Source organism: Carica papaya, chromosome 9 (genome assembly GCF_054855325.1).
Source record: "Carica papaya isolate Zhongbai chromosome 9, ASM5485532v1, whole genome shotgun sequence".
NCBI classification, from domain to species: domain Eukaryota; kingdom Viridiplantae; phylum Streptophyta; class Magnoliopsida; order Brassicales; family Caricaceae; genus Carica; species Carica papaya.
In genome coordinates this window covers 35,083,264-35,098,097 of record NC_142317.1, presented here as the reverse complement: position 1 = coordinate 35,098,097, position 14,834 = coordinate 35,083,264, and the positions used below count along the sequence as shown (strand labels likewise).

At 30.4% G+C, this 14,834-nt stretch overlaps 1 protein-coding gene across 1 annotated transcript; it reads right to left on the bottom strand.

Annotated features, from left to right (window-relative positions):
* Window positions 1-6,010: 6,010 nt before the first annotated feature.
* Window positions 6,011-14,451, bottom strand: EMB2279 (pentatricopeptide (PPR) repeat-containing protein). Its single transcript, XM_088211267.1, has 9 exons — window positions 13,003-14,451; window positions 12,237-12,428; window positions 11,780-11,861; window positions 11,485-11,676; window positions 10,771-10,884; window positions 8,973-9,063; window positions 8,739-8,896; window positions 6,974-7,405; window positions 6,011-6,504 (listed from the first exon to the last, which is right to left on the bottom strand). The coding sequence occupies exons 1-9, from the start codon at window positions 14,091-14,093 to the stop codon at window positions 6,172-6,174; spliced, it is 2,685 nt and encodes an 894-aa protein (XP_088067393.1). The 5' UTR covers window positions 14,094-14,451; the 3' UTR covers window positions 6,011-6,171.
* Window positions 14,452-14,834: the final 383 nt, after the last annotated feature.

Here is a 14,834-nt window from a genome sequence, read left to right as displayed (position 1 = left end):
GGATTCATAAACTCCGACTTCACAAATAAATATGATTATATTATCTTACTTTAAAAATAATATTATAGTTCACTGTTATTTTAAAATCTTTTTTTTTTTTACTTTTTTGTAACTACAAAATTATGAGTTATAACTTTAAGATAATATATTTTATTTATTATTAATTTAAATAAATTAAAATTTACCCTAATAAATAAATATAATTTTAATTTTTAAAAGTTGGTAAGTACCGATATGCAATATATTTATATTTTATTATGTATCGATTCTTTTAGTACGAGAATTATTATTTTTTTATAATTTTATATTATTATATATATTTTTTTTTTATACTATTTATTTAATTCTTTTTAATCTAAAAAAAATTAAGTAACGTATTTAATTAAGTAGTAGAGATGGGTCCAAAATAAAACTCTCTCATATTTATAATAAAAATAAAGTAACAAGTAATTTAATATATTATAAATAAATAAAAATTTAATATAGCAAAAAATATTTAAAAAATCATTTTAATTTTTTAATATATTGAGTATGTAATTATAATAAAAGAAATTCGAAATTTATTTATAATATGAACCATATATATATATATATATAACACTAAAATGTAAAATTAACATTTTTATTTATTAATTTATTTTAAATTCTTTCTCTTTTTGTTTTTATAAGAAACAATGAATTGAAATTTGGACGAACCGATTGCAAGTTAGCTACAATAGAATCGACCTCACCGAATCATAATCCCACATTCTATATAAAAAATATATATATATATATTTAAAATTATAATCAAAGGGGAATATAGAATATGAGTTTTGGTGGTGATTCACAAGTGGGATGCTACTCCTAGTATGTGTATATACCGTGTATGTCTCTATATATATGTATATATGTGTGTGTATGTATATGTTATATATATATATATATATGCATTGCAGATTTCTGGGACCAATCATGTGTTAGCCTTTGTAAAGTCAAAAGCAAAAAAAGTTATCAATTGTTAAGCACTTTTTTTTTTCTTTCTATTCATTATATATATATATATATGTGTGTGTGTGTGTGTGTATGTATATAATTATTTTATATTAGTCCTAGACGGTTGTGCAATGTGAAATTCTTATAAGTATAATGAAAAAATATAGAAAAAATGTAATTGACTTTTATTTTTTAATTATATATAAATAATGACAAATATAGTGATTTATTTCCTTAACTTTTGTAATTTATTTAAAATTAATTTCTAATTTAATTTTAAATCAAATAAATTTTTATACTTTTTAAACAATTGATTTAATTCATTCCCGTTATTAATAGTAGATGTTACGTAATACCTGACGTGATATTAAAAAATCGTATATATTAATTGATTTTTAAACTAATATACAAATTAAATAATAATAATAATAATTGACCGACAACTCGTACTCTAAATTATCCTTTTCTTCTCACCCGTATTTTTCATATTTCTTCTGTTTTCTGTCATTTTCTTTGAACAACTGACACAGTACTACCGAAAAATAATCTTACTATTTATAAGATAAATAAGAAAAAAAAAACTATGTTTTTAGTATTCATTTGTTCTTAACTTCTCGGAGCTTCTTGAATTTATGAAATGTATTTAAAAAAATATGAGAAATTCAAACCAATTATGATACTCAATCGATACATGAATTCCTCGCTATCGCCTCTCTGATCTACTGTTGCGTTCTCTATATAACGTACATCTTATTCGACTTATTTTTTCACTTTAAAATTATTCGTTATATAAATTTTTTATTATAAATTTTTTTCTTACATTTTATTTTTGTACAAATTTTTAGTATATAATTAATTTACTGTAGTCACAAGAATTAAAGATTAATAAATATAACCAAAATTCTGAGGAACGATCGCTTACAGCACCCTCTTAAAGAATTTATGAGTATCATTAGAATTCGAAATTTTTTTTCTTAAGACGTGTAATATTCGGGTGTGGAATTTGTATTGCGTTGTTGTTTTTTTATATATATATATATAAAAAAATAAAAATAAGTGTAGCCAAAATTCCCAATCTCACCAACCAATATTTAATTTATTCTTATTAACTATGTTAGGTTCGACATAGCCAATCATATTCTTACACGTGGCAATCAGAAGTCACACTTATATATATATTTATTTATAATTAATTAAAAATTAATTAAACCATTACTTTAAATAATTAAGTAAAATTACTTAAAAGAATTAAAAAAATTAATTGGGTAATCAATTTTCGATATTTATTTTATTGAATTTATTTATGAAGTCAGAGGTGGACACGTGGCAATCAGAGAAGACATCATCATTAATATAAAGTTATTAAAAAGTGATTCGGTGGGCCCAGCAAAACACAGTGTGCTTTCACGAAGCACGAAGCACCTGCCCGCGTAAATGTCTTCGAGGACTTGAAATGCGAAAAGACGAAAAACACCCCCCAGGTAGGGGTAATTTTGTCAATTCCTTTTTTTTTAATTTAAATAATAAAATTATTATACGACAGGGAGAGAATTTCTTATCCTTCCATAATTTTATATAAATAAATATAATACTTGTTTATGTTTGATTTATTGTATTTATATATATATTTTTGAATAAATACATACATAAATACATATAAATATAGAAACAAAAATATATATATTTTTTATTATTCTATAATATGAAAATTTACATATTTTTATTTTATTTATTTTTACAAAAGGTGAATTTATATATTTATTTTATATTAAAGTACGGGATCAACTAAATTATCATGCAATATTCAATTTAATTTATATATATACATAACAGATTTACATAAGATAACATGTTATAATATAAATAATTGATTGAATTATTTTCGATTTTAATTTATTATTTAAAAAGAATATTGTTCAATTATAAGTAATTAAATTTTAATGAACAAAAATTAACCCATATACATATAATATATATATATATATATGCATGTACACATAATTTTTAAAAATAATATATTAACTTATTCAAGTGGATATTACACTTTCCTATGGTTATATATATAGCAAAAATATAATCATACTTGCTTTGTACTTTTAATTTATTTATTCCAAGTAACCTCAAATTGGGGCAAAAATTTTAAGTCCTATCCTAATAACTCTCTATAATTTAATTTAATTTAATTCCTCTTTCTACTTAAAGAGAATCTATTGATAAAAAATTAAAAACCCTAAAATTTATATATATATATATACATATATATATATATATTGATGGGGACAAAGTCAAAGATGAGATACATATATATGAAGAAGCCTCTCATATCATTTTCATATGACTAGTGCTTGATTTCCAAATTCTTATAATTTATTAATTATAGTTGTGGGTCACTATTTTTTTTTCTCTTTTTTGATTTTGTATTTCTCAATTAAGACACATTTATTGAATTTAATCGAGCCAGTAATCTATTATATAACTCGAACCAGTTGGAATTAGTCACTTACTTAAAATTTAAAATTAAAGTCGATAATTAGTTATTACATTCAAAAAAAGTTAACCACTTAGTAACGTAATTGATTTTTTTTCAAATGTTTAGATTTTTGCAAGAGACGTTTATGTTTTAAAAATTTACATACAGTTCGTTGTGTATTAATATAATTATATGTGTTATTACGCAAACTGATTTTGAAAAATTAGTTACAGAATAGATTTGTGGATTGTATATGTCTAATTACGTGAATTCAGAAGAGTAGCAATCGAAATTTGAAAAGAAATTAATAAATTGAAAGATTGGTTGTCTTAATCTTTAGGTTGATTGATCAATTGGTTAGGTCGTATTTGAATTTTCAATGTCTTAATTGTTGCCTAACATGGTGTTGATTTCTCTCCATATATAATCTATAGATATAGTCTATGCATACATGTATATATACATATATATATATATATATATGTGTATGTGAGTAAATATATTAGCACCCAAAAACCAGGTTAGCTTTTTGATTAATTAAGTAAACAAATACAAATTTGCATTTAGACTTGACTTCTCCACTTTACTCAAAGTAACACTTCTAAGTTATTACTTTCTACTCTTTAAGCATGCATGCACTCACATATACGTACATAATATCTACATATACGTATATACTCACATGTGTAGATGGTTTGCTGGGTTTGACTATATTATATTGAATATGTACATACATACATATATACATACATACATATATATATAATCTATATTTTATATTTTTATTTATAGTGAATGGAATTGAAATCAACCTTAATTAGTTGTACATATATACATATAATATATACATATATATACACTCACACACCATCTCTCTAGCTCATGGACTTGGTGTGCCCACCACATCTATACGTATAGAATTGTTTTAAAAAATGTAGGCATGCAAGAAAGCTTGGAAACTTATATCATAAGTATCACTTATTTCTCTTAGCCTTAGCTATGAGAAAATAGTGCATGGGAGGGAGAGTTATAAAAAGTCTTGTATTTTACGATTAACTTATAAATTATTACTGTATTATGAGTTTATGATAGTCGACTTATAATATTTGATTCAATAAAATTAAATATTTCAGTTATTAGTACGTTGATAGTACTACGATGATTAAATTGAATTAAATCTCAACGAATTTATTTTAAAAGATATTTGTATAGATATATTTATATATACACACATATTTTAATTAGAAATATTTTTGAAAATTTTAAATTTTAAAAATACAATTAAAATTATCTCATAATTTTAAAATAATGACAAAATACATATAATTTATAACGATTTAATTTAGTAAATATATGTATAAGACATTAAATAAAAAGTAAGTATAAAATTAAAGCTTATAAAAGATTTTAAATCTCAAAATCCATGTTTTGATAAGCTTCTTTCTGATTAAATAAAAGGGTTGGTATAAATAAAAAGTCTCACAAGCACATGTAACTGAAATATATATATATATATATATATATATATATTGATATGACTTATGAGCTTCAAAAGATCACACAAACATGAGGTCTCCATATTTTTATTAATTGATGCATCTTTTCATTGTGTACCCATACATATGTGTGTGTGTCTATACATATATACATATATACATACATATGTATATATGTATATATGTATACACACACACACACACATATGTATACTTGAAGAAGCATGGTGTACAAAGAGGGCTAACTTTAATATATCTTCCTTGCATTACATGCATGCATCATGACCAAATTAAAATAATCAAAAAGATTTAACTCTAAACTTCCATTGACATGAGTTTCTTTCTTACTTTTATAATGTGCAATTATGCTGGAGAGTCCACCAAAGTTAGGATTTTGATATATATATATATATGTGTGTGTATGTGTATGTATATGTGTGTGTGTATGTATATATATATATATGAGAGAGAGAGAGAGAGAGAGGCCTGAACTGGGTATTATTAATTAGGATTAGCTGTCTTTGGATGATTAGGTGATAACCCATGAGTTTAATTGAAAACTAGTTGAAATATTACACTCTTATTCCCCTAAATTTCAATGCTTTTTTTAATTAAGTTCTTCTTTGATTATGATTAAATAAGAGTTGCCATGTTCATCATGTCAGATTTAAGGGCTAATTATCCATAATTATAAAATTATTGAGTTGAAAATGAAAAGTGTGATCTTTTTCTACAGAGTGATGAAAGAAATCTTAGTTCTGTAAACTCGAATTCGTCTGCTAAAATCTATCTTTAATCTTTTAGTTGAAATCGAATTGATACGAACTGATCTACTCACGTCTTGTCTTAATTGATTCGAGTTGAATGTCCCTAAATCCGATTCGTTGCCATCACTAATCTCTCCATGAATGAAATTCAATTGGATGTTTTTCTTTGAAGAAAGATTTGAGATCCTCTAAAATTTCTATTGATACTTCTTCTTGAGTTGGTTGTGTTTATGTGAAGAAAGGTTTGGTGAATTTTTATGTAAACATGTGAGAATTAAAACTCAGGAATTAAAAAAAAAAAATTGTCTTGTAGAAAGAAATATATATGGATATATATATATATATATATATGAGCTGTTCTTCTTCTCCCAAAATGTCAAAAAGGAAGACTCAGAAAAATTAAAAGAAGAAAACACCAAAAACTTTGAAGCTACTTTCCAGATTGGAACTTTACAAGGAGTTTCTACCAATTCTTGGAAAAATCTATACAGGATCTTAGCAAATTCTGCAACACCGGGTTTCCGGACTCGTTTTCGGCTACAAGGATATTTAATTCCTCAATTAACCGAAGCAAAGTTTCCTTTTCGAAGCGTTGAGCGTTTTCCTTCAGTAAATCTAACCATGCAGTCTTCGAAAATGCATGCATATCACCTTTAGGAACATCATTGGGTATGGATGAGATAGCGGAAATATGATCGCCATCCTCGAGCTTCATGCAGAGCCTTTCTTTAATGAGTGGAGGAGGAATCCGGTTAGCCCTCATCAAGTGCTCCCAAGTTGTTTCCAGTACTTCTTTCTGCAAGAACCAGAATATATTTGCTTCAGTCAATTCTATTGTCAAACATCTTTTAGGCAAATGCTAAATAGCATCAATCTCAGCACAAGATTATTGGACAAATCTTGATATGTAAAATTGCATCATAAGTTTCGTATTCGAATTACCTCTATTCCCACCAGGAGTTTTTTTGGAAGTGAATTTTCGATTCCTACTTGACAAGTGATAATTGAAAACTCACTGCCAAAGAATTCCGCAGTGGAAGTAGAGGCACTTCGGATATATAAATCATGATGCAGTTTCTTTTGAAATAAAAAATTGTGTCGTATATATCAATAGTAGTACCAAGGAGATGTCCGCCCACGTACAAAGATTTACAATTCAATTGCCAATTAAGATCTCTAAATCCTCCATAGAACGAAGATAATGACCCATCAATTAAGTTCTGTGTGAAATATCTATTCCCACATGAAAATTGAATTTTGAATACCTTTCCACCTCTGCAAGCATCAAGTACCATTCGAAGATGGCGTTTTGGATTAAAATGGTATCCATGATGAAGCATCCTCCTGTAGACATACTCAAAATCATTCCACCTCTTTTCCGCAACACAAGCATCTAACATGGTGTTAAATGTATAGGTATCTGGTAGCACACGGTCCTTGTAGTCCGATTTGCTTTCAATAGGATTCCCACCTTCTGACATCTCTTTGAAAAGCTTCATTGCTCCTTCAAACAATCCATGTTCCATATATGCTTTTAGCATTATGTTATAAGTTACAAGATTTGGAGCGCAGAAATCTTTCATTTTGTTGAAGATATGTGCGCCGTTTTGCATGTTTCCCGAGTCCAGACATGCTTGAATCAAGCCAGTGTAAGTCACTACCAGAGGCTTATTTGCAACCTTACATATCTTCTCAATCTATGAAAAAAAAAAGCCCAGTGAGATGTGAAATCAGTTAGCTACCTCACTTTTTTTTATTTTAAATATAAAGTACGAAAAATATCATTAATAACCGGTACCAAAAGGGTGCCAATTCGTATACAAATTATTTAGATATCTACCAAAATATCAAGGAAGTCCTTTAAATCCTCCATAGAGTAAAGAATATGACTCAACAACAAAAATCCGAGTATCTGGAACTATCTACTCCGAATCAAGTCAAAATCGTTAGCATCATATAACTACCTCACTTTCATTCCATTAGTTGCTTGACTTCATCTTGCCTGAGAATTAAAGACTTCTAAAAGAACCCAATCCTTCTGTTACTCGCAAAATATTTTGAACTTCGCCAAATCAAGAGTGTTAAGAGTAGCCAGAAACCAACAGATGCATAAGATGAGCATGTATAGAGTAAGAATTTTGAGATGGATATGCAGTAATTCAATAAATCGAATCACACCACTCTAGAATATGTTTGGGACTATTGAATTAGTTTTGTCGAATTCATCTAGAAATCTTAGTTTTGAGAAATCATTTCCGCAACACATTCTAAATAATTTTATGAAGACAGGAATCACCAAAAGGACCAGTTTCTCTTTCAAACCATCATATTTCATTTCTAAATTCCATTTAGTTCTAGTCAAACTAGAAATCTGAATTTCAAATACTCCCATTAGAATTCTTTGAACTGAATAATTATGTTTTCATGTTTGAAAAAAGTATTAAAACCACAAACTTCAAATGAATTCCACTAAACAAACTTCAAAAGAGAAGGGTACAACCAACTGGAGAGAAGTTGCAAGATCTGTGGAAGTGGTTCTTGCCAGTATATGTGCTATGATGAGAAGAAGTGATTTGATAAGAACACCAAAATGGGAAAAATGTAGAGATAGGCCAAGTTCTTTTTCCCTTTTATTTCTTCTTTGCTTCACTTTTTGCGAGAAAAATAAAGAAGAAGATAAGATTAAAAGGCACCAAGAGAGATAGGCCAAGCTTACATATCTAGAAGTAGGAAGGAAGAATTTGACTCGGACAAAAAAATCATCAACCTCAGATCGTTGGGTGGAAGGAAAAGAAACTCGCGCCAGACTTAAAAGTTTACAATTAAAGCTGATTTAATTTGAGTAATAATAAGGTCACGGTCAGAGCTAGAAAAATGTTTTAAAAGAAAACAGACAAATATCCTACTTTATTATGTTTATCCTAATAGTTGCATTGATCATCTGGTATGCCATGCTCAAATAAACTAGAAGGTGAAAAGAAAGATATATTAAAAAAGAAAATAATATCATATAAAGCTCACAAAAATTACCAGCATCAGCCCTTCTTGGCATCTTCCTGCACTACAAAGACAGCGAGCAAGGTCATAATAAAGAGCAGCGGATCCCACAATTCCACGTCGTTCCATGTCTTGAACTGCCCATACAGCTTCGTCTATTTTACCTTCCTTCCAAAGAGTATTTACAAGAACTGTTGATAACATAAAATCATTCTCAGAATAAAATTTTATAAAACAGCATGACAAAGCAAACATGTCCCATAATACCTCTATATGCCAGAGAATTTGGAATGGAGGATTTCTGCACTTTCCTGAAAAACTCATGAACCAAGTTGTACTTGCCGCATGCAAACATCACCTAGTCAAGTAGAAAAAGATTCAAACTGTAACACATAAATTTGAAAGGTACACTTGAGGAAACGACAAACTTTTTGCCTTATCTTTCAATGAATTCTAAAAATTTTATCAGTGAGAAGATGTAGTGAAGAGATATTCGATGGTGCACAACAGCCAGCTTTATGGTATCAAATTCATTGTGCAAACGAGTTTGGCACAATCTACAACAGCTCAGTCGTATATTTCATAAGGCTTCAGTAGTTTAAAATGTGCAGGTCTGTTAGTAATCCAAGTTTCTTAGGTGCCAGTCTAGCACCCAGTGACAGGCCTAAAGACAAGAGTTGCCACAATTTTATTTCCAACTTGCCCACCAATAACGTTTCATCTTTCTCCTTTCCACTAGTTCACGGTGAGTTGAAAAAGAACAGAAATCCCCCAAACCAAAAAAGGAAAGGACAAAGTCATGATTGAGCTCTTCAGGTCATCATCGGGCACAAACTGAGACCCATAAAGCAACACTTTTACAAGCTTAAATTTCAAGAAACACCCAAACTGATTGTAGGATGCGATATTTTACTAAAAGAGCCCTTTGACTCTTAACTTATGCAAAATAACTGGCACCTTTTACATATTCCATAAGATTTCTCACGCCACATACAAGTTATATGTGACTATGAATGATCAACACGGTATTTCCTCGCATGATATGGAAATACCATTGTTTGAAGTAGTTCAAAAGATTGAGTAAAATGGAAAGCATACTTTCTACTGCACTCTGGAAATGGTGAAATGAAATTCATAGGTAACGATCAGAGTTGCAGTTACGAAGATGAGGATGTACGTCGCAAAGAGAAAGCTGTCATGAAATGTTTTGTATTCTCATTGAATAATAGGTCCCTATATATACAAGTTCTCGGGATAAAAAAAGGAAAACTACAATTAATTACAAAAGGGTATATTTTACTTTAATATCTTTTAATCTAGTTTAACCTTATTTATGCATATTATACATTCTTTATCAAAAGCTAATACAAGAAAGCAGTTGGGAGGCAAACAAAGATCGGTATTGCCACTAAGGGCAGTCATGGAGATGCAGCAATATAGAATGATGTCCAGATGGCAATGTTGCTGACAATTTCTCGTTAAAGGTTGCAAATCTCACAGAAATTGCATAAGAAAACAATTGATATGTAATTAAACAAAAATTTGTTGGACTACAACTTTCTACAGGTACTCCAACTATATGTCTGTAAAAGGTAGGAAGTAGGTAAATACTCATGAATGCTTCAAATTACCACTATAAACTGGAATGTATTTCCACACAATTGCATGTAGTGGTCCCAGTTATGTTCTGGTTATACATAAACCCCTGGGATTTAATGATAAGCCAATGTTTTTTAAGGTTCCAATTGCAGTATGAATTTTTCCTCCATTCTACAACAATCTAATGCAATGAAAACGAAAATACAGATTTCATCTCTTTGGAAATCTAGTGAAACGAAATGTGTATTGAAAAAAATATGCTGGAGCAAATTCATAAGAGAGTTAGAAAATTAATAATCATCTAATAATCTGTGAGCCTTATCACTCAGTTTATAAGAATAAAAGAAAAGAAAAAGTTGAGTACCGAGTAAAAAATAAAAAATGCACTAGTTTAGTAAACGTTTAGATATGATCAATCAATAATAAAAATCACAGGTGAAATTGAGAAATTATAAGCAAAAATTACCTCCATGACAAGTCCATATGTTGAAGCTGTAGGTCGTTGACCTTGTTGCTTTAACTGCTGCAAAACCCAAAATGCTCCCTCCCACTGTTTTCGCTGAACACAAGCATTTAGGACCTGCATACAAATTATTAAAAGAAATTACTGAATCAAACAAACATACAGATTAAACAATACGACCTTCTCAAGAAAATAAACAGTATAAAAGATAAACTTCTTCAATTTTTCATCACTGTAGCTTCTACCGTACACTTTGTCTGGATGCCTAACAGAACTGATGTAATTCCATGTTGTGGTCATTTGTAAATCCACAATTAATTCAACTAGGAGAGCTTATAAATTGTATTAGGATAATAAAAAAAATTATATTCAAATAGAATTTCAAGTGGAATAAAAAAATACAGTACAAATTCCGTCAAAATTGTTAGAATTTAAAATGTATTGCTCCAATTCTGCATGAAATTCCACATGACCTTAAATGTTTTCATTTTCAATAGGAAGCTCACAATCTTATAGTTTAAATAAATATAGACTTGCAAACAAATTCCACACAGATTTGGTATTATATCACACACAGCCTCAAAAACAAAAGTATTATTTAACTTCGAAAGTGAGGGATTCTATCATTCGCCATCAATATCCGTCTTGATATAGAAATTGGAATTGCTGATACAGACAACTATACAGAGAAACAGGATATAAGCAGCAACCACTCACCGCATTATAGACAACAATATCAGGTTCTAACCGAGGGTCCCACTTTACAAGTACGCTTGTTTTGAGCATCTTCTTAGGTGGAGATTTCATGCTATCAATCACATCAAAGAGTTCCTTCATATGCCCTGCTTGTCCAAGAGTGACGGCAATAGAATGATAGGCTACCAAGTCGGGATATGATGACATTTGTTGCTGAAGAATGAAAAATAGAAAACTTTATTGGGAACTTCCTTCTTCCTCCTCTGCAATCACGATAAAAGAGCAAGGAAAATACCTAGAATGTAATGTGCATTACCTGCATCGCATGGAATACATTGAGAGCTTCCACAGGTCTCCTTGCCTTCCCAAGTACATGAAGAGCAGTCGTGTAAATGTATCTAGAGCATAATGAGGACACTTAGTCAAAGGAACTAACATATCATGACGACAATTTCCTGAGAGAACTAAATAAATAATCGATTTTGGTACAACAACATATATTATAAAAACTAAGAACCAACAAGCACTGCTTTTGCCCATCCAGTCCCGGACAAGCAAATGAAAATGTTAAAAAAATTGATAACTTCCAAAGAAGCATTTTCAAGGAATTACCTTCCCCAGGCTCAACGAAAATTTCATATATTTCAAATTACAGAGAAGCTCATGTGGATTTTTTCAGTAAACTACTTATTCGACATCTTAATTAGTTAATGCAGAAAATCAGTTACATTGCAACACATGCTATCCATCATAAGTTGAACATAAAAACTTACCTGAGCTTGTGGGATTTGAAACGTTCACGCATTTGAAGCCACTCAATTACTTGTAGAACTCGCCTCCAGTTTCCGAGTTTACCAAGTATCTGGATCACCCTCAATATAGTATGGTCTGTATATTTGATTTTTGCACTTCGCATCGTCTTAGAAAAGGTCCATTCAGGTACATCAATGTCTGCACCATTCAACCTATTAAAACAAACTGATTTAACATGAATCAGACAGAATATAATAAGTACAGCAAGCAATGAAACTCGAAAATGCAAACAAGGTGCAGATTAACATAGATCCAAAACTTCTTATGAAAAAAACTGCAAACAAAGACCATAATTATGTTAAGAAATAGGATTTTATATCCCTCAAACTGGATATGTTAACTGAAAACCACATCATTTACTCAGGAAACAAGGAATTCGCACCAAGGATGTGCCGTTCTTAGAAAAAGCTAGTACAAGTCAAAAACCCTATAAAGTCCACAGAACCAATGTCTATTAAATTATACAGATTAGATGTCCGGGGAAGTGAAAGAACAAAAGCCAGACATTTCAGATCTTAATTCCCAGACTTAGCTTCCATAAACCATCAGTAAGATGTCTCTATTTAATAGGATGCTAAAAAGTATTGGCCTCAAAGCCAATGATAAAGAGACCTTAGATATAATTCTAATAGCTAAAAGCGAGTCCAATTATCTTATATAAAAATAGTTTCTTAAATATAAAAAAAGTACTGATCAGAAACTAAGAAGACAGCATAAAGTCCGTACCATTTGGCTAACTTCTGAATTCTCTCCTCCATTTCTATCCTTGGAACTCCTGGCTTGTTCACAACATCAATAGGTTCCTCAAAATTCTTAAAGGCGGCTCTTTCCATTTCCAAACTACTACCATAATTTTCAATGCCGGATGCTTTTTGGCTGCTTCTAATTAACCTTAGACTACTTGATACAGTTCTCTTCTCGGCATCTCTCTCAGCCTGGATACGGTCCTTTGAAAGTGTAACACCAAAGTTTTCTCCTTTGAAGCTTTTCTCTTTCCTCCCCAACATATCTGTGGAAGTTCTGTTACGACCTAACTCCCCTTTCTTGTCAATGGTACTTCCTTTGCTATGAGCATTATATGATATCACGGAGCCTTCTTGAGGATCTTGAAGCTTCTTACTCTTACCCAACCTGGAGTCCTTAGAATGTTTCGTTTTCATGGCCTGTCCTCCCACTATAATTGGTACTATTTCGTCTCTGCCTCTTTTTTCTCTATTTAAGCGATTCCTTGATTCTCCAATGCCCCTCTCTTCATGGTCAAAGTCATGTCTCACTTTACCTTCTCGAGCAGCGATTCCCTTGTCATTCCCATTCACTTGGTGTTTGCCAACTTTAGACATCTTTTTTCCCTTTGGAAATCCACCTGAATCCCTCAATTTCACATCTTTTTCACCTCTTTCCAAAATCGGTGTTTCCAGCACATCACTTCCACTAGAATCATGCTTCACCTTGTCTCTATCTGATCTATGGGTTTGCTTCTTTTCCCGCCCTGTTCTAACTGATTCCAGAGTCTTCAAATACTCATCAAAAGTTGGCCTAAACTCAAACTCTTTTTCAAGAATCCCACCACCAGATAGAACATTATCAGTCTCCCCCTTGGATAAGGCATTAACAGCTCCAACAGTAAGCATCCTAAAATCCAAAAATCTTATCTTTTCAACATTTATTCTGCTCCAACCAACTCGATATATAAGTTTCTGTGAATTTGAAAACCCACAAGATGAAACTAGTTTCCCATTATAACTAGAACCATAAATCCCACTTCTATGGAAACAAGATACACCCATGAAAGAATTTGTCATAATTATCACAACCATTTCAATCTACAACCCCAAAGAGTACCAAGGCTCAGTCAAATTAAGTCACAAACTAACCCCAAAAAACTCCATTTCTCTCCCGTTACTGTAAAACTACATCACGATAAACCCAGCTGGGATTCAAATTGATGATGAAGGACCAATCCTATACGTGAAAATATATATATACATACCAGTGGTCGAGTACTTTTTACCAACGAAAAACGGCTTAGCAAGGACTACAATCACCACCCAGCTCGCAGTAGTCTTGACCCAGAAGAGAGAAAGCCGGTCGCTTTACATGCGCGAAATAGGTCTGAAGATATTTCCACAGAAACTCAAAAGACATTTCATTCCCCATCTCTTATACTTACCCATTTCTGTCTGCGACATAAAAAAAAAACAGTAAAAAACCCAAGGTTTGCATAATCCACATGTTTTAACACCCAACAAAAAAAATAATTATTTATCATTTGACAATGAATCTACGAGTATCATTCACAAAATTTAACCTTTACTTATAGAATTCAATGTAAATAACTAAACTTTTTTTATGACCCACCATATGAATATGTTTACATGTGGGAGTTCAGTTTTAAAAAAAACTAGAAAGTCCTAAATATGAGAGAAAAAAAGAGGGGAAGAACATAAAAAAAAGGAGATCATTTGCTATAACTTTAAGTAAATTCTTCAACTATTCACAAGTTCTTATCATATTTCTACAAATCATAAAAATTTAGTTTACACTAAAATTACATAATT

Coding starts and splice junctions, on each gene's coding strand:
- EMB2279 (XM_088211267.1), bottom strand. CDS start 14,093: ATGGTTGTGATAATTATGACAAATTCTTTCATGGGTGTATCTTGTTTC. Junction 11,862..12,236: donor TTCAAATCCCACAAGCTCAG/GTAAGTTTTTAT, acceptor ATTATGCTCTAG/ATACATTTACACGACTGCTC. Junction 6,505..6,973: donor ATGCTTGCAGAGGTGGAAAG/GTATTCAAAATT, acceptor TGGTTCTTGCAG/AAAGAAGTACTGGAAACAAC.